The sequence below is a fragment of the Aquarana catesbeiana genome, linkage group LG02, assembly GCF_042186555.1.
Source record: "Aquarana catesbeiana isolate 2022-GZ linkage group LG02, ASM4218655v1, whole genome shotgun sequence".
Classification (NCBI taxonomy): domain Eukaryota; kingdom Metazoa; phylum Chordata; class Amphibia; order Anura; family Ranidae; genus Aquarana; species Aquarana catesbeiana.
In genome coordinates, this window is record NC_133325.1 from 598646839 (window position 1) to 598667277 (window position 20439).

The following is a 20439-nucleotide window of genomic DNA, read 5'->3' on the forward strand; positions in this document are numbered from 1 at the left end:
TCCCCCCCCTCCGTTTTCACCTGGTGATCCAGCCAGTGTCACAATTCCTGTATCCGGGTGCCAACACTCTGGATAAAGGAGCAGCAGATACACCTTTGGACAGCAGCATTGTCATTCTAGGGGGAGGATAGTGTTAGATGCACTAGCAGATTTAGGTACACTAACAAGTTGAACCCAAACTCCCAACAAATTTGCAGCAAACAATTTTTTCCTTTTGGGATAAAGGTTTTACATAAATGAATAAAGGCTGATAATTGTAAGCACCACTGTGGGTATTAAATGGTTTGTCTCAACCCCCTAACTGCTACATCTACAGGAAGGCTTGTTCTGTTGAAAAATAACAGACTTACTGGCTGAATTACCAGGTGAAAATAAAGGAAAGAAAGCTCATGGAAAATTAATACAGCCATCAAATCTAAGAATTGGTTAGCTACAATATATTGTTTGTTTTTATTTTATTGCTACTTCAAGGCTGCAGACTTTATTGTGAATGCATCTATAGACCCTGCCCACAGTCAAGTTAGATCATTAACTTTGGTAAATTATGCACAGCAGACCTTAACTAAAACCATGGCCAGAGAACCCGTCCTTTCAGTGTCAGGTTCTGTGGTATACATATTTCAGAAAACCTGTTTGGACCCAGGTTGGAAGCTTTAAAGAAAACATGTTTACAGTTATTAGTTTCTACATTTCTAAGCAGCCTGGCAGAACGAATGACTCTCCAGCCAAGAGGGTCCTTTCTTCCGCAGTGTCAAAAGACCACCTCTTGTAAATGTATGCTGGGGCTGATGCATCAGTTATACATGCTGACATTTTTGGGTATCCTGCCCTTTTGATTTATTTGATACAGACCCTTCAAGAGCCCTAACAAAGCTTGCTCTCTTAGGCTAGCCATACCTTATACAGTTTTCCTTTAGATTTACCAAAACTATATAATACGAGGGCAAACCTGAACACTTTCAATTTGTATGCAGTCTGGCAGGCCCTTGCACTACACAGCTTAAGGTAAATCTAAGGGAAATTGAACAAGAAAATTGTATAATGTATGGCCAGCTTTACTGCACTCTTTGGGAAATGGAACATCTAGAACAGCCTTTCTCAACCAGGATTCCTCTAGAGGATGCAAGGGGTTCCTTGAGCAATATGTGACTCTCAGATGTGTAACAACTGAAAACAATCTTTCTAGCTATCTGGAATGAAAGGATTCTTTCCCCAGACTTAGGGAGTATTCTTTCAAGTGACCCTTGCACTAATGTATAGTATGCTGTAGATAAAGTAGTTATTGACAGGGATTCCTTGAGACCGGAAAGTTATTTTTAACGGTTCCCAGATGTTAAAAAGGTTGAGAGATGCTGATCTAGAAGATTATCCTTCTGGTTCTTCAACTAGAAACAGGGATTTTTGTTTTTATTGCATTATTTCTGTGGTGTAGAAGTTCTACCGGATCCTAAACCTAATATCATTTACCCAATCTAACAAATACAAGCATATACAAGTATATTAAAAAATGGTGAAGCCTTTTTTTCTCTGAATGTAAGAGCTCTATCACGAACACTAGAATTTCATGCTATACTGTGCATTTCCCTCTTTCCAGCTTCTGTTTTTGGTGTTTGGGAATTTGTAACCTGAAAGGGCCTGTTATTATATAGCTTCCTCGTGGCCAAATGTAACAAGGTTCTCAAAGCTACCTCTTAGTGGAACAGTCATAGATGTTAGAAAGAAAAAGGGGCACCAAGTAGCTTCATACTGTAGTGATTTACTTTAGTCCACCAAATGGTTAAAAACCAAATGTATACACTCACAAGTATAGGAGAGTGATAGGAATTGTTACTGTGGAAAGGAGTCTATGCTGTTGGAAGATGCAGCTATTTCGGCTCAGCCACTGTAGGAGGATGAATTGCCACCAGTGGGAAGGAAACGTTGAAGCCACCAGTAGTATAAACAGTCTCTTCAGAGAATCGCTGATCGGAACTCCACCTGCTTGTCTCCTGTCACAGGGGATGATTGGATATTTGTTTTGCGAAACAAACTGTGCCCTTAGTCTCTTTGTCCGCAGACAAAGGGGACGGTTTGTTTCTCAAAACTGGGGAAAATCAGCGTTTGACCCAGTTTGCTGTCTTTTTGCTCTGTTTTATGTGTGCAACAGTGGTTATTTTCTACTGCTTGCTGGCTTCTGCAGGGATCTTCCCAAGCTTCTGATTGGTTGTATTTTCTTGTTCTGATGGGTAGAACCACACTCTCATGTACTGTCCTAAAAGTCTCCTGGGAACACTTGCCACTGGTAAGTCTTACTCTGATTTTCCTTCTCCAGGAAACTTGCAGAGTTCTCCTAGTGGTGCCCTCAGAGCACCTTCTCCTGCATCTTTTGGCCCCACTCAGTCTCCTTCTTCTATTGGGATTTCAATGGTTCCGTCATCTAATTTTGCTAGTCCTCATGGTGAGTACCTGCTTAAGATGTTTTTTCTACACGGTTAAATAATATACTGTGGAACAGCCTCATCTTTCACAATAAGAGTTGAAATGCAATGTTGGTAAAATCTCAAAAGTTGCACGTACGCTGTATACCACTGAGATATTTATATTAGATTAATCTTGTATCGTAAACATATAGTGCTTTTTGTTCCTCAAAAATAAAGTTACTATTCAGGACTCTGTTATGTGTAATGTAGAGTATTTGGAATATATGGTGGATTTGATTGACTTGAACAAGAAGTTAAGTACATACACTGTCGCTTCTGAAAGTTTGTAAAATGCTTAAAGTTTTGCAATCTGGCTCACCCCATGACCTTCGGTACTTTTATTATTATGGTGACTTATTTTGGTGAAGGACCAATAGAAAAGTGTGGGAGACCAAAGGGTGGGCTATCTCTTGGCCATTGAAGAAATGTGCAGGTGCCGCTAAGTTGCCATGATATTCATTAAAAAAAATTTGAACAATGATAGTGTTGTTTTAGTGTGGGTAATTAGGCCATGGAACTTATCTGAATTGTCTTCAGCAATTTGTTACACCTGTAGTAAGTAGTAGATACACTAATGCCCCTTACACATGATGAGATTATCAGACAAATGATCGTCCGTTTTTTATTGCATGCTGATATCAGATCGAATCTGATGAGTTTACTAAAGTCACGAAAATTCCTGCACAACAGAAGTAAAATTCGGAAGTGATGTCATGTGTTGTAATGCATTTGTATTGCATTTTCGACACGATAGCTGTACTGATCAAACGAAAATCGTACGATCTGGCATCGTACAAAAAATTTTTTCCTGCATGTCCGATACAATAATATCGGATGAACTGTCCTGATCGGCTCTTGAAAGCTCTGTACTAACTATCCGATTATCGTACGATCGCTTCGAAAGCGGTACTTTCCGTACGATTTTCTGATTGTGTGTACAGGGCTTAAGGGTTTGATTTATAAAAACTAGGGGGAAAAAAAACATGATTTCCTAAAGCAACATATCAGTTGACTTTTTTTCCTGTTTCTCCATTTATCTTCTGCCTCTATACCACGTTAAAAAAAAAAAAAAAAAAAAAAAGCTGTTCCTGCTTAACGACTACAGCCCCGGAAGGTTTTACTATCCAGATGACCAGAGCAGTTTTTGCGATTTGGCACTGTGTCGCTTTAACTGACAATTGCGCGGTCGTGCGACTTTATACCCAAACAAAATTGACCTCCTTTTTTTACCACAATTAGAGCTTTCTTTTGGTGGTATTTGATCACCTCTGCGGTTTTTTATTTTTTGCGCAAAAAAACAAAAATGAGTGTCAATTTTGAAAAAAAAAATATTTTTTGCTATAGTAAATATCTCACATTTATTTTTTTTAAAATCAAATTTCTTCATCAGTTTAGGCCAATATGAATTCTTCTATATTTTTGGTAAAAAGAAATTGCAGTAAGCGTTTGGTTTGCGCAAAAATTATAGCGTCTACAAAATAGGGAATAGATTTATGGCATTTTTATTATTTATTACTAGTAATGGCGGTGATCAGCGTTTTTTTTTAGCAAGACATTGACATTGTGGCAGACAGATCGGACACTTTTTAAACTTTTTTGGGACTATTGGAATTTATACAGCGATCAGAGCTAAAAAATAGTCACATATTACTGTATAAATGTCACTGGCACTGAAGGGGTTAACAGTGTTCCCTATGAGTTTTTCTAACTGGGGGGTGGGCTTACTAGGACATGACAGAGATCACTGTTCCCAACCACTGGGAACAGTGGACCCTGTCATGTCACCTGTCAGAACGAGGAAATGCCTTGTTTACATAGGCATCTCCCCGTTCTGCCGGTGTACAAGGCAATTGCGGGCCACCGGAGGACATAGAGTCCTCCCGACCCGTGGGCACACGCCCCCGCCCACAACTTAGCCTGCGCAAGCCGCCGTACACCTACGGCGGCCGGTCCTAAAGCGGTTAATGATTTGAAAATCAAAGCGTAAAGTCTATAAAACCTTGCCCCATCACAACAGTCTGTATTTTTATTGGGTCCCATAAACTACTACAATGCCCCTGCTGGGTCATATTTGTAGCTTCATTAAAGGGTTTTTCATAAAAATGGGCTGAAGATAGAAAATCCAGCTTTAATGTTTGGATCCTATTCCAAATCCACCTGAGCGAAGTGATCACCAAGAAGCTGTCCCCTGTACTGAGCCAATCCCCTTGCTACTGGGGCATTCCTGGCCCTATGGCCACATGTATACAATGGACATGTATACGTGTGGCTGCTGGGTGAGGAATGCCTTGGCCACTTATGATTGGCCCAGTACACTGACTGCTTCCTAGTGGGCTCACTCAGGTGGGTTTGGACTAGGATCAAAACTCTTTTAAGCTCATCCCCATCCAAGTAAATGCTACAGATGAGATCCTTAAAGGAAAAGTCCAATTTTTCTGCATTCTGGCTGTACTTAAGCACTCGTCTTCCTGTCCTTCTCAAGTTTCCCCTTCCTGTTTAGCAGGAAAAGGGAATTGGTGGCAGAAGTGATTGGTGAAATTTGCAGGATAAGGGTGTGCAGGTAGGTAATGGCATTTAAATTTCACACAGTCTTTTATTTAAGTGGAGTTTTCTAGAGCTTCACATGTGACGGTATGAGTTGGATATTAAATTTAGTTGTTTTGTTTTTTTGCTCCAGGTTTCTACTGTATTGCCTGAAACATTATGTACTTAACTGTATAGTATGTAGGATGATTTGTTTTTTATTGTTAAACAGGTATGTTGTGTTTGGTCAAGATTGTTCAATAAGAATCTGCCCTTATGGGCGTTTGCAAAATGTAATCAGCTAGTGGAATTAGAATATTAAAATGTACCTCTGAGCATTTGTCCCAGCATAGGGTTGTTAGAAGCCCCGTCAGGAAATCAGCTATGTATGCATGTACAGGTATGTATTTAACTAATTCAACATCCAGATCTGCCCCATATGTTGCCAGTATAGGTGATAGGTGAGCAATATCAGTGAAACAAGAATTGCAGATGTTTTTCAGTTACTTCAGTTTTTTAGTAATACTGTCATTCATTAAAAGTATGTCAGCTGACTTGCAGGACATTACTACTCAGTACTACTGGTACTTTGTCACCACTAAATCAAAGCTACAAATTTAATTTTCATTTCTACATACAGATTGGTTTTAACTAAATAGAATGTATTCAGAATGATGTAGAGCAAGTTCTAATGGAAGGATCACAGTGAAAACTGCATAAGTTATATCAGCACATGAAAATAGACATTTGCAAAAAAAAAAAAAAAATAGAGACTTTACATGACCTGTACTTTCTGCCATTGTATAAGGAAATAATGAGGAAGAGGTTCCCTTTTCCATCTAAGATAGTTGGTCCGAAAAATTATTTTTTCTTTAGTATTCTCACCAGTTGTGAGTTGTACAGCTAGAGCCTCTCAGTTATGAACTTAATACACAACAGGTTTATTGCTGTTCTTTCCCCTAAAATAATTCCTTGAGGTATTTGTCTGTGCCTCATCTCTACCTCCCTTTATTTGCATAAATATGTATGCTCTGCAGAGCTTAACATACATGTTTATGTCACCACTTGGCAGGAGCCTCAGGTCATTTGGATTGTGCCTGCATGCCCATTGGTATGTCTGTCTACAAAATTGTAACAATCTAGTTTGAACCATTGGAAGCAGTGTTTGCCGAAATAGGTCTGTAGTTACCATTCAGTAGCACAACCACAACTAATATTTTATTTTTTCACTCATTTTACACATTCTAATATTTATCAGTTTTTGTTGTGATTGTTTATTAAATCTTAATCTGCATCTCCCTGAATAACATAATTTTGGTTATAGCCATGCTGTTTATTTTTTATCAGTATAATATCCCTATAAATCCATTCTTAGCAGTGGAAATGATGTTATGATAAAATCTCATTTTACAACCTGCACAGGTACATTAGACCCTAGTTCTCCGTACACCATGATGTCACCCAGCCAACGTGCAGGCAATTGGCCAGGGTCTCCTCAAGTGTCTGGTCCTTCTCCAGCAGCTCGCATGCCTGGAATGTCACCAGCAAATCCATCTCTTCACTCTCCTGTCCCTGATGTGTCTCACTCCCCTCGAGCTGGAACAAGTATGTTGTGGTTCCAATCATGCTCTCATTTAGTAATTCTAGCTCATTGCTCTTCTAGAGCTTCTCGTCACAAGATCAGCTACAAATGTATGATGCTTTTCACAAAATTTCAGTCTGGATGCTAGCATATCTTAAAACTTCTACAAGCTTACGCCATTTATATTGTAAGTTACAGTTCAGATAAGACGTTGATCACAGATTAAAATCATAAAAAAGATAAGCCAGAAAAATGGTAGCCATTCAGTGGGATTTCTAGTTGTCTTCATATAGCAGTTGTATACGGGGGGGGGGGGGGGGGGTGTGAAACCTGGGTGACCTAATGATTTACTGGCTTTTTTAAAAATATTTTGGGGCAATTCATTATCTCCAGGCCAGTGTTCCCAGCTTTGTTCCCCCACACTACTCAAGTTTCAGGCTTCCTCAAAAAAATACAATCAGCCATTTGCCACAACAGACTGGGTATGTGGATAGACCTTGACCTTTTAGTTGCAGTTCATAGCACTTGAATAGCCAAGGGATATGTAAAAGCCTCAACGGAAAATCACTTTTAGTTGGATATACCGTTTTAAATTCCCCCTTTCTTTCATGTAATATTGGCATCCAAACACAACCAACGACGAATAATTCCTCTGTGATCATTGTCAGCATGGGGAGTTTATCTAGAGCTAGTAATACCCTTGTCTGTTTTGTTGCTCTAAATATCAACTCGTGGACTGTTGTCTCAGCATCTTGTGTATATTGCATGCTACTGGTGATTTTACTTTTGCTTTTTTTCTGGAAAGCCTTGCAGATCATTTCAAATATTATATTTTAATGATTAGTTCCTATATGCATCTTGCACAAGTTAATATATATTTATTTTTATTCTTAAGGCTCTCAGTCAATGCCAACAAACATGCCTCCACCTCGCAAGCTACCTCAACGATCATGGGCTGCATCTATCCCCACCATCCTCACTCACAGTGCCTTGCACGTCTTACTCCTGCCTTCTCCTACTCCTGGGTTATCACCAGCTTTGGCAGGAAGCTACCTGTGTTCTCCTCTTGAAAGGTTCCTCGGATCAGTTAACATGAGGCGGCACCTTCAAAGGATAATCCAACAGGAGACTGTACGTACAGCATTTAGTTTAATCTAAAGTTTGTCACATACCTAGGGCTCATTCGTATCTGTGTGATTAACCGTGGTTAGTCCTTGGAAGATGACTACTACTGCACCCTGACACTGCACACCCTAATTCCTGCATGTAGCATTTTGGGTGTGCTTTATAAAGTGAACCACAGAGGTTTGAACGGATCCTTTGTATAAATAAACCAGTTATCTTGTGGTTATCTTATGGTACACACACACTCACTCTATTCACTCTGATGGTTACAAGCTCTTTGTTTTGCATTCATCTTTGACTTTATATACTACTATATCTGAATGTTAGTTAACTAATGGGTATAACAGGGATGCATTCTGTTGGCCATACATTATACAATCATCTTGTACAATTTTCCTTTAGATTTACCAAAAACATATAGTATGAGGTCAAACCTAAATACTTTCAATTTGTGTGCAGTCAGGCAGGCCCTTGCACTACATAGTTGAAGGTGAATCTAAAGGAAATTGAACAAGAAAATTTTATACGATGTGGACAGCTTTACTGATTGTAATTGAAAGGTGTTTTAGTTTGTGTCGAATTCATTATTTTTGCATTGAGTTTTTCTAATATGGTTAAATGTGAATTCATTCTTCCAGCTTCAACTCATAAACTCCAATGAGCCCGGGGTAATCATGTTCAAAACTGATGTGCTAAAATGCAGAGTTGCTCTTAACCCCACTACAAATCAGACATTACAGCTGAAAGTAACCCCGGAGAATGCCGGGCAGTGGAAGCCAGAGGAGCTGCAGGTCTTGGAGAAGTTCTTCGAAACAAGGGTATGTGTTTTCTATAAAATATTTGTACAATCTAACTGATATGCCCTACTATGCCACGCAATACATCCAACATATCCAGTATAATAGGGTAACTCCTAGCAAAAACAGAATCATGTAATAAAGTGTTACTACTTTTTGAAAATCTAAAAAAAAAAGTCTTTTGCAAGGTTTCCCTTGATATCATTAACAATATCTTCTATTTTTATATGCTTTGAGTACAGGTGTATTTCTAACCTCTGATCCTGCTGTTGCCCCGAGTTCCTATTACGTCCTGATTCAGGCCAACCGCAGGGTCAGCCGCTATTGAAATAGCCGATCACTTAAGCATTGTTGGTACCTAGAAGCTTCGCCGCCTCAAATTTATTCATATCCTCTTTTGAGTTTGCATGCCTCCCCTCACTGCGCATACACTGTGATTATGTCTGAGTAGAACGTTTTGGTTTTGAGGAAGCACAATGTCTGTGTGAAACACTTCAATCTGCTACTATTGTTTGTATCCAGGTGGTAGCATGTACAGTCTTCAATAAACATTGTTGGACCGGAAGTGGTGTGTAGCTGAATTCATTTGTTTTCAGTATCACTGAGGCAATCCGGGGCTAGCACCTAGATCAGGGATATGCAATTAGCAGGCCTCCAGCTGTTGCAGAACTACAAGTCCCATGAGGCATAGCAAGACTCTTGACAGCCACAAGCATGACACCCAGAGGTAGAGACATGATGGGACTTGTAGTTTTGCAACAGCTGGAGGTCCGCTAATTGCATATCTATGACCTAGATCATCCAGTCCATTTGGACATTATATGCACCTGAAGCAGCGTATTGTCTCTTCCTTTCCTGAGTAGAACATTCCCGGGAGCTCCGGCACAATTACAGCGCATACACAGTGAGGGGAGCGTCTAGTCTACCACACATGCACAGTCCAAACTCAGAAGAGGATATGAATTCTAATAATACATACAAACAAACACAAAAGGCATTTAATTTGGAGTTCTAAAGGTAGAGTGCCATAGGAATATATTGATTACCATTTGTGCCGCTGGGATATAAATGCCTATCCATCTACCGTATTTTCCGGACTATAAGGCGCACCGGATTATAAGGCGCACTAGCAATGATCGGCTGTTAATGGGGCTATTTCCATATATAAGGCGCACCGGACTATAAGGCGCATTTAATGAAACAAAACTCTGATGCCGTACCGTAAGTCAAATTTTATTCAACTCTTTAGCAATAACCATAAAATGGTCTATAACAATAACTCTTAACACTGTTCAGTTAAATACAAAACCAGACACTAACTTTTTCACTTTATTCTTCAATAACTCTTAACACTGTTCAGTTACCGGTGAATACCGTACAAAACCAGACACTCACTTTTTCACTTTATTCTTCTCCCGCAAATCCATCAAATTCTTCATCTTCAGTGTCTGAGTTTAACAATTGGGCCATTTCGGCATCAAGCACGCCCGTATCCCTCTCATCATTCTCATCATTCTCATCATTCTCATCAGTATCCGAGTCAGGCTCGTTGCTGTCATCGGTACCGGTACTTAGCTGTTCAGTGATAATTCCGGACTTCTTGAAAGCTCGGATTACACTGGTGACTGATACCTTCGTCCAGGCATCCACGATCCACTGGCAGATAGTGGCGTAACTCGCCCGGCGTTGCCTCCCTGTGTTGGTGAATGTGTGTTCGCCTTCTGTCATCCAATGCTCCCACGCAGCTCGCAATTTAACTTTAAATGACCTGTTGACACCTATATCTAGTGGCTGCAGTTCTTTGGTTAATCCACCCGGAATGATGGCAAGCTCCGAATTAGTTTTCTTCACTTGGGCTTTGACAGTATCTGTCAGATGGGCGCGCATGGAGTCATAGACCAATAGGGATGGAGATTTGTGGAAAAAGCCACCCGGTCTCTTGACGTAAACCTCTCTCAGCCACTCACTCATCTTCTCCTCGTCCATCCAGCCCTTCGGGTTAGCCTTGGTGATGATGCCAACCGGGAACCTTTCTTTTGGCAGAGTCTTCCTCTTGAAAATTACCATGGGTGGTAGTTTCTGGCCATTAGCCTGGCAACCGAGAACTACAGTGAAGGATGACTTCTCGTTTCCTGTAGATACCGTACTGGTCCCTGTTCTCTCGACAGTACGGTTTACAGGGATATCAAAGGTAAGGGGGATCTCGTCCATGTTGGTGATGTGCTCTGGCCGGATCTTCTGTTCATTGATCTTGTTCTTGCAGTAGGTACGAAAAATGGCCAGCTTTTCTTCGTAATCCTTTGGCAGTTGCTGTGACATAGTGGTTCTTGTGCGGATAGAGAGATTCCGCCTTTTCATGAAACGGAAGCACCAAGAGGGATCTCCTCGAAAGCCGTTGATCTCCATGTCGCGTGCGATCGCTGTTGCTTTGAGTCGAATAGAGATAGTAGAGACACTTCTACCTGCGGTTCTCTGTTCAATAACCCACTGTTCAATTTTGTCCTCCAACTGTGGCCATCTTGCTTTGTTTCCTCGGAAACTCAGTTTGGTCTTCTTTACCTGGCGCAGGGCATCTTCTTGCTTCCTCCACTTCCGTACCATTGATTCATTAATGTTGAATTCTCTCGCAGCTACTCTATTTCCATGCTCTACTGCATGACTGATAGCCTTCAGTTTGAAATCCGCATCATAAGCATGTCTCTTAACAGGAGCCATTTTTGGGGCAGCTAGTACAGTATAGAAAATGAACGAATATATGTGCACACCTCCTGACTACGATGGCCGTAATGCCCAATCCAAGAAGTGCAGCTTCGTAGGATGCTTATGATGCGGATTTCAAACTCATCGCTATCAGTCACGCAGTAGAACAACCTGAGAGAGGTTTACGGTACGTCGGTTTACGGTAAGAGACCGGGTGGCTTTTTCCACAAATCTCCATCCCTATTGATCTGTGACTCCATGCGCGCCCATCTGACAGATACTGTCAAAACCCAAGTGAAAAAAAACTAATACGGTGCTTGCCATCATTCCGGGTGCATTAACCAAAGAACTCCAGCGATGTCAACAGGTCATATATAAGGCGCACCGCATTATAAGGCGCACGGTCGATTTGTGAGAAAATTTAGGGCTTTTAAGTGCGCCTTATAGTCCGAAAAATACGGTATTTTGAACAGAAATTGCTATCCTGGAAAACTGTGTGGCTGTGCTAAAAGTAGAGTGTGCATTCAGTTTACCATTATTCAGATTTTTATGTAGCTACTAGTAGTAGCATGGTTCAAAAACATGTTTTGAATTTGTTGGGATAGGAACAGTGCTTCTGTTAGCATAGTGCTATGCAACACAGATTCTTTCAAATGAGGGAGCATGGAGCTTTAACCAGTAAAAACCGATTCATGGCAATTCAGAAAACGAGGATCTTGCAAACTATTGTGATAGGAGTCTAATGTTGCTTAAAGCGGAAGTAAACCCATCCATAAAACAGTTACCTTTCCGGCACGTGCCAGAAATGTAACACTCCCATTGGTTGTGCTCTCAACCAAACTGTCGAACCATCCAATGGGAGGTGTCATAACGGATCACATGTGCAGCATCATGGCAGTTCTAGACTAAACAGAGGCCAAGATGGCGGCTTCCTTGGCTGAAAACGATAGGAGGGTTTACTTCCACTTTAAAGGGAATCTATATAGATTCCAGAACCGGAAAATTTATATAGTGAAGCGACTTGTCAGAGCAGGGTAGGGTGATTTGGGTTGGTGAAGCTCTGAAGCTGGGGTTGAGTTAAGTAGGGGGGTGGTGCTGTGAGCTAAGAACAAGATGGATGGGATGAAAGTGGGCAGTATGCCTGGGTTTGGGGGGTGCCTGGGATGGGGGCACTTTATGGAGAAATGGGTGAGGAGGTTCCGTGAGTGATAGGTGTGAGGTGGGTTGTAAGCAGGGTGCTGTGACTGACGGGGGAGGGCACTGTGATCAAAGGGGACATGAAGGGTGTGTCGGGAGTGCGGTGGTTGAGGGTGTGCAGAAATGTGTTGCAATTTAGGATGGAGGGTGAGGTGTGAAAATATCCACTGCGATGGGGTGGGTGAGGAGGTGTGCACTGCAGTTGAGGTAGGGGGTGAGGTGGCTGCAAACTGATGTGTGACAGGTCACAGGGTACAGATGCTTTTGTTGTGTAAGCTTGGTGCCCTGCAGCCCCCTTTCCCCAGCTCCTTGCCAGTCTGATCAGGGAAAGATGGAGTGTTCTCAGTAACTAAGTTGGCTAAGATCACCCAGAATTACCCAAAGCATTATGAAACGCAGACTTATGCATTTTCTCTATGAAAAACATAACTGCTGAGCGTAACGTATTGCTGATTAAAAAGGCACTTGTTTATTAAATGTCATGTTACTTTTTATATTTTTAGGTTGCTGGGCCACCATTTAAAGCAAATACTCTTATAGCTTTTACAAAGTTATTAGGAGCGCCAACTCACATTCTTCGGGATTGTGTGCACATAATGAAACTAGAGCTGGTAAGACTTAATATTCGTGTTCTGCTTCATTATATTTGTGTGTTTCACCAGATTTCTGATTGCAGTTGATGTTAACACAAAAAACTATGTATTGGTGATTTATGGTATGTTTAAATCATAAAGGGAATCTTTTATTGGTCAGTAATGGAAGCTGCTCATTGCTGATGTGTTGAATGCTAGTTCCTCGTCATTCTGATGCTCTAAATAGTATGTTGTCTGAGTTGCTGACCCGAGACAATTGCAGAGTTCTTCCACTATTCTGACCCTCTTTTACAGCACGTTTGTTCCAGGTCTGTGGTTAAAAAGTTCAGAAGTCAGTCACAGCAATAGATTTGACATATCCAGAGGGAGCCCCCAAACCTCATTTCAACCACTTCAGCCTGGAAGGATTTACCCCCTTAATGACCAGGCCATTTTTTGCGATACGGCACTGCGTCGCTTTTACTGACAATTGGGCGGTCTTGGGACATCACTTCTGGGGTTTTTTGGGGTTTTTTTTGTGCTATAAACAAAAAAGAGCAACAATATTGGGAAAAAAAAAACTAAATGTTTTACTTTCTGCTATAATACATATCCCAATAAATATTTTAAAAAAAAATGTATTCACCAGTTTAGGCTTATATGTATTCTACATGCACGAAATGATGTACAGGTACGTTGTTTTGTGCAGCCGGGGCGTGTGCGGTGGGTGGTCCGGAAGTGGTTAAAGCGATTCTAAAGGTTATTTTTTTATTTTTAAATTCAAATAAAAAGTTATATTATCCGCTCTGTGGAGGTCCCTTACCTCTTCTTTGGGGCTCCCCCCCCCCCCCCCCTTCCTGCGGGTGCCCCATGGACACACACACAGCTGCTCGGCCATGCCACCACTCCCCTCCTCATGTTATTGACTGTCTGTATAAGAAGCTATGGCTCCCTTTGCTGCCAGTGTTTCCTGTAAAACCAGGAAGTGGAGGAGCAGTGCTGCAGGTGGGACAGCACTGGATCAACGGTTGGGGGGGGGGGGGTGGCGGGGGACGCAGGTAGTGTTATTTACCTTAATGCAGGGAATACATTAAAGCGATAAAGGATTTTTTTTAAAAAAACAAACATGTTATGCTTACCTGCTCTGTGCAATGGTTTAGCACGGAGCAGCCCCAAACCTCCTATTCTTTGGTCCCCTGCGATGCTCTTGGCTCATTCTCTGAGTTCCCCCATAGAAAGCGGCATGCTATGGGGGAACTTGTGCAGGCCCGATCACAGCCAGGCACAAACACAACTGGGCCCCACTCCCTCCTAACAGACTTCCGCAATCTATTTGACCAGTTTTCAGAAGCCTATTCTTTAAAGTGGTTGTAAACCCTATAACATATACCCAGTGAAGTGAATAGCCTAAGGTGATAAATGGAGATTAAACAAATCCTCCTATTTAAGTTTTGCTTGTTTATCTGCAGCCATCTCTTCCCTACATCCCTTCAAAAGTACACAATTGTTATAAATTCCTTCTGCATCTGTTAGGAACAGAGAGGAGGGGGTGGAGAGCTGCAGTTACAGCTTTTATATACTGTGAGAGAGCTGATTGGAGGAAAGGGACACCCCCTCCACACACTGCACAGGAAGGAAGGAACAGACAGAGTGTTGTGAATAGACAAGCTATGTGCGTATCTCCCTCCTAGATACAAAGCACCAGAGAGAAACAACACTTGGAGCTTTGAGAGAGACAGTAAACACTACAGATGTATGTGCTTTGCACAGATTTCATGACTGAGGTTTACAACCACTTTAAGCCATTGTGGGTGGCCATTTCACAATGATGTCAAGTACAATGCAGCACTAAGAGCCTTGCATTGTACATTAGGACAGTTAGAGACACCCCATAAGGTGGAGCAGTGGAGAGTGCCAGACCGAGGACCAAGGTAAGTAATATACCTTATTTCCCAGCCCCTAGAGTTTACATACATTTAACCCATGCAATGTGGGGGCCCCACTGCAAGGGTAGTTTTCTATTGACTCCTGAAATTGGGCTTTAAAGTAAAAATCCATGTTTTTAATTGCAGCCACAAAACTCAATTATGTATTATACATTATTTATAGTATGTATTTAAATATTTTATACACAACTCTTCCTGCGGGTCCAGTTCTGTCATAGGCCTTTTTCTGTCAATTGAGTGTTGAGTCCATGTTTAGAACTTGCATTGGAATTAAAAGCAGAACAGAATAATTAAACACATCATAATAGAAATGATATGGGCATCAGCTCACAGAATGCAAGTAGTGATTTCTTTCCTGTGTGCCTTTTGCGAAAAAAAAATTCTGCACACTGAGCAAATGAATCTACTAAATGTACCATATTTGTTATAGTATTGAATGTTACAGTATTTTTTGCAAAGAAACAATTATGTTTTATTTTTTGTGTTTCTCGTTTTAAAATATCTCTAGCATCTGACTGGTGTTAACAATTAGCTGAGAAACGCAGGAACACAATCTGTTTGAATTGACACAATAAACAACAAAAATAATGAATTTCAATAGTTCATGTCATGTGGAAAATTTGTTTTTTTTCCAAATATTTTATTAATGTATGTGCATTGCACATTTTGATACAACATTTACCATGGGATAAAAGTGATGAACGTGTAAAATAATGTATTTGTGAGCTAACACTTTGTTTCAGATGAAAGTTTTTTTACTTAACATTGTTTTTTTTTTTTTTAATGGCAGTTCCCAGATCAAGCTACGCAATTAAAATGGAATGTACAGTTTTGTTTAACCATCCCTCCAAGTGCTCCACCAATTGCACCCCCTGGGACACCTGCTGTTGTGCTAAAATCTAAAATGCTGTTTTTTGTAAGTATTGTTTACATTACCATGGCTTAAAACTTTTTTTTTTTTTTTTGTGTGGGAAAATGAACGAATTTTCCTGCATGTGTGGTGCATGTTTGTGTGATATATATATAGATATATAGATATATATAGATAGATAGATATATATAGATAGATAGATAGATATATATATATATATATATATATATATATATATATATATATATATATATATATATATATATATATATATCTCTATCAACAAAAAGGGATTGCTGCACAAAAATGTTTTATTGAAAAATGTAATCAAAACATCCAAAAGGCCTATGTATTTTGGATGTTTTGATTACATTTTTCATTAAAACATTTTTGTGCAGCAATCCCTTTTTGTTTTAAATATATATATATCTATATAGATATATATACATCTCTTTCTCTCTCTCTCTCTCTCTCTCTCTCTCTGTGTATATATGTGTATATATATATATATATATATGTGTGTGTGTGTGTGTGTGTAATATAAAAAAAAAATTTTGTTTTGCATAAAGCAGTATGAAAGATTTGGAGATGCCCCTTACTTTTTTTTTTTTTTTTTAATAAAGAGGTGAGCTTATCCTTTAACTGGGGAATTGTGTGACAACATGTCTCGCTCTCCTATTCTCTGTCCCTCAGCCACTCCTACAGACCATTAGTTTTTGGAGGGCTGAAACAAGCTAAGGGAATATTTTTGTGAGGTACAGTCCCAGCTATATGGGTGTTAACATTCAAATGAATTAATTTCTAATAGAAAGTTTATTTTTTTATATTTACGTTTAAAACCCACTTTAATGCCTTAACTCAACTGTCCCACAAACATTCCTCCTTTGATCTTAGCAGTGCTAATCCTATGAACTTACTTGTCATATAAGTGAATACTTTTTTGATCTATTTCCATAGCAAAGTTCTTTATAAGTCCTAGCTTAATGTGCAGTGGAGACTGAATGTGGAGGTAGACTGATTCAAGGTCCACAAGTGGTGTTTTGATCACATTCTTCCTTCCTGGAGTCATTGATGTCTCTTTTTTGGGCATTGTATTTGGGTATAATGAATTTTACTTGCCTTGTCGTGTCCCATTCATGCAAAAAACACAAGCTGATAGGTGGAAAAGCAATAACCACAGATATCCTATTTGTGTTTCATACTGGATTATTTTTCCAGGTGGCGTTTCATGCTCCCATAGGTCTCTTTTATGTTGGCAGCTTGGGATAATGGTACTGATTACTGTTGGCCATTTATTACCATTATAAATAAGCATTGCTTTTAAACTAAACTTTAGAAGAGTCAATAAACAAATGTTTAATGTTGTACTCCATGTGCTGTTAAGTCTTAAAAATATTTAAAAATAGAATTAAAACATTCCCCTTAATTAAACATTAATATTCCTAATAAGGATTTATATACTATCAATATAGTCTTAAAATTAAGTCGCTCAAGAATATTGGCAGATAGCAAAATGAGAGCATTTTTGAAACCAGCATGCAAAATACATAAGGCCCCTCTTAGTAGTTCTGTGACGATCTTTGTGGTCAATATGGAAACTTTTTTTACCGTGAAAGAAGTGTGTGAATTCAACTTGTCAGCAGCATGCATTTCCAACCCTTCATCTATGACTGCGTGTTTCATCTCATTTTCCAATTTTATTATAGCTTCAACTGACCCAAAAAACTTCAGTGCCACCAGAGCCAGTTAGTATTATTGTCCCGATCATCTATGACATGGCGTCAGGAACCACTCAGCAAGCAGACATTCCCCGCCAGCAGAACTCCTCAGTGACGGCACCATTAATGGTCAGCAACATCCTGAAAAGGTTTGCAGAGTTAAATCCACCACGTTCAGGTGAGAGATTTGTAACTTCCCTATTAAAATGAATGTGCGTGTTATACACCTGTGCATGTTATACTCCGATAAATACGGGTATTTAGAAATATAATCTGCAGGGAAAACAAATGTGGTTTGAAATGCATGGGTGAACCATAAACCTTTTTTCCTTTGGTTTTGTAAGTCCTCATTTTATCTTTTCGGAAGCCTTTTGTTTAGGGTACAGATGTATCAGAATTTTTTCATCAGAGTTTTGTTTACTGAAAGTGAGCTGATCCTGCACTGGAGAACCAGTGTAAGGGCTCACCTTCCCTTGATGGCCCATTCTTGCCACATGTGATAATGCACGTTATGTGCATTGGTGCACTGTGGTGCCATTCATTGTTTCAAAAATCACAGGTGCTGCAACGTGCCCTGCATTCAGGTGAGTCTCGGCTATTAATTTTGAATGGGCTATAACACAGCATGCCACAATGCAGGACATCATATGTTGCAATGCACCACCTTCTGGTTTGAATAGATCCCAAGGCTGTAATCACTTGCCAGTATTGGATTTGCACTAGAAATGACACATACGGTACTTCTATTTTCAGTTGCCCTCCCAATCCCAAGTAACTCACCAAAGCCAATTGCCGATAAGAGAGATTGTTTCTCTCTTAATTCAACTGAGAACAAGCAGGTCTATATTTGATGTCTTGAATTCTGATAATACACATGCTTGTTCCAGTCCAGTGACTTCCCAAGTAGAAAAAAAAGGATGGAAATCTGTCCCAAAGCCTCCAAAACAACTCAATAATGGTAGCTTATACAGTATTTTCCTATGCTGAGGTGTTTCTTTTAAGTGTGCTTGGAGTAGGTGGCTCTTGTGTGATGGAGGAGAGTAATTTGGTTAAAAATAATGCTGAGATATTGTTGTCATAAAAACAGAAAATACTGTCATTTTCAATAACCCATTCACCTAGTGCAGTGGTTCTCAACTCCTGTCCTCAGGACCCACTAAAGGCCAGATTTTAAGTATTCCCTTGGGGAGATGCAAACTAGAATACTGCAATCACTGAGCAGCAAATGATATCACCTGTGATGTATTTCAGTTATCTTGCAAACCTGGCCTGTAAGACCCCTTTCATACTGGGTTGTTTTGCAGGCGCTATTGCGCTAAAAATAGCACCTGCAAACCGACCTGAAACAGCCGCTGCTGTGTCTCCAATGTGAAATACCGAGGGCTTTCACACTGGAGCGGTGTGCTGGCAGGACGCCAAAAAAAAGTTCTGCTAGCAGCATCTTTGGAGCGGTGAAGGAGCGGTGTATATACCGCTCCTTCACCACTCCTGCCTAGTGAAATCAATGGGCGGCTATTCCGCCGGCATAGCGCGCTTTGCGGGGCGGTTTTAACCCTTTATCAGCCGCTAGCGGAGGGTAAAACCGCCCCCCGCTAGCGGACGAATAGCGCCGCTAAAACTGCGGTAAAGCGCTGCTAAAAATAGCACCGTTTTACGCACCCACCGCCCCAGTGTGAAACCGGCCTTTGTGTGGGTCCTAAGGACAGGCGTTGAGGACCACTGACCTAGTGTAATAATGCATATATAATGCTTATAATGTATATATACCCTAATACAGACATTATGCATTTTTCTTTATACTTCATCCTGTCCACATGCTGCTGCTGGCAAAGCAGTATATGCCATTTTCTCCTTTCATCCCTCTTTATGTGCATACCAAGAGCAGAATGGTGAACAAATTGTGACATGTTATTTTCATATAAAATGTTATGGGCTGAATTAGCAGGATACGGTTGTCACTTATGTTTCAGTGCATGTTCGAGTTAAATAATAAAGGTATTCTGTTCTTTTTTTTATTTTTTTACCTATCGATGTAGGTGAATGCACAATATTTGCTGCAGTACGCGATCTCATGGCTAACCTTACGCTGTCACCTGGCGGTCGACCCTGAACACTACTTTGCAAACTGCATGGATCACTCTTCCTCACACAAAGGCATGAGTAGGAAATGGGACAGTTCTCCATTTGATATTTTTGTCTGAAGAACACAGAAGCAGGCTGATATTTTTCAAAGATGCACTTCTTTATTCAGAAATTATATATAATTGATCAAAAGAGGAATTTTTGTATAGTGCTGTTGTATAGTGTGTTTTACTACATCTCATTTGAAGCTCTGGCGATGTAAGTTTTGGCTTCCCAGAAACAGGTTTAATATTCTGTTTTATACTGAATGAAATGAGTAATGCCAAACTTTTTTTTTTTTTTTTTGTAAATGTGTTTTCTTTGGTGTAACAGATTTTGTTTTTCTTAAGAATGAATGGTCATTTTGAATACTGTAAAACTGTGACAGACTTTATAATGAAAATGTATTTTAATATGACTGTTTAAAATCCGAATACAAAAAAAGGATTTGGGCGTGTTGAAAATGCGTCCTAAAAAGCAATATTTAATAAATTAGAAGAAAAACCCTTGCCTATCATGTCCTGTGGCAAACAAAGTCACTTGCTGAAAAATATATGCTGCTGCTAGCAGGTGATATACACATTTTGCTTTTTAAAGTTAAAAAATGCATTATGCATCCAGTGAGAAGTTTCTTTAAAGTAGAACTTAAGGTGAAACAAGACTTGCCAATAGCAGATAAATATATAAAAACCTGCTCAGTGGAAAGGTTTGGTGCCCTGCATCCATCATACCAGCTACAACATGTCAATCCTTTTGATAACTTATTGAAAAATGTGTACACCAGTGTATGCCATTCTGATTCATTTTGGACTGTTAGGGCTCTTGATC

At 40.0% G+C, this 20439-nt stretch overlaps 1 protein-coding gene across 4 annotated transcripts in view; it reads left to right on the forward strand.

Moving 5' to 3' along the window:
• The window catches only part of MED14 (mediator complex subunit 14), a 104143-nt gene extending 84027 nt beyond the window's left edge, over positions 1 to 20116 (forward strand). The window contains exons 24-31 of one of the 4 annotated variants that reach the window (XM_073616323.1): positions 2312 to 2437; positions 6405 to 6587; positions 7460 to 7695; positions 8328 to 8507; positions 12887 to 12994; positions 15692 to 15817; positions 17479 to 17668; positions 19527 to 20116. In XM_073616323.1, coding sequence (XP_073472424.1) covers positions 2312 to 2437; positions 6405 to 6587; positions 7460 to 7695; positions 8328 to 8507; positions 12887 to 12994; positions 15692 to 15817; positions 17479 to 17668; positions 19527 to 19600 — 1223 coding nt within the window. In that variant the 3' untranslated portion in view covers positions 19601 to 20116. The remainder of the gene's footprint in view (positions 1 to 2311; positions 2438 to 6404; positions 6588 to 7459; positions 7696 to 8327; positions 8508 to 12886; positions 12995 to 15691; positions 15818 to 17478; positions 17669 to 19526) is intronic. The other 3 variants (XM_073616325.1, XM_073616324.1, XM_073616326.1) reach the window with 3 other exon arrangements.
• The last annotated feature ends 323 nt before the right edge of the window (positions 20117 to 20439 follow it).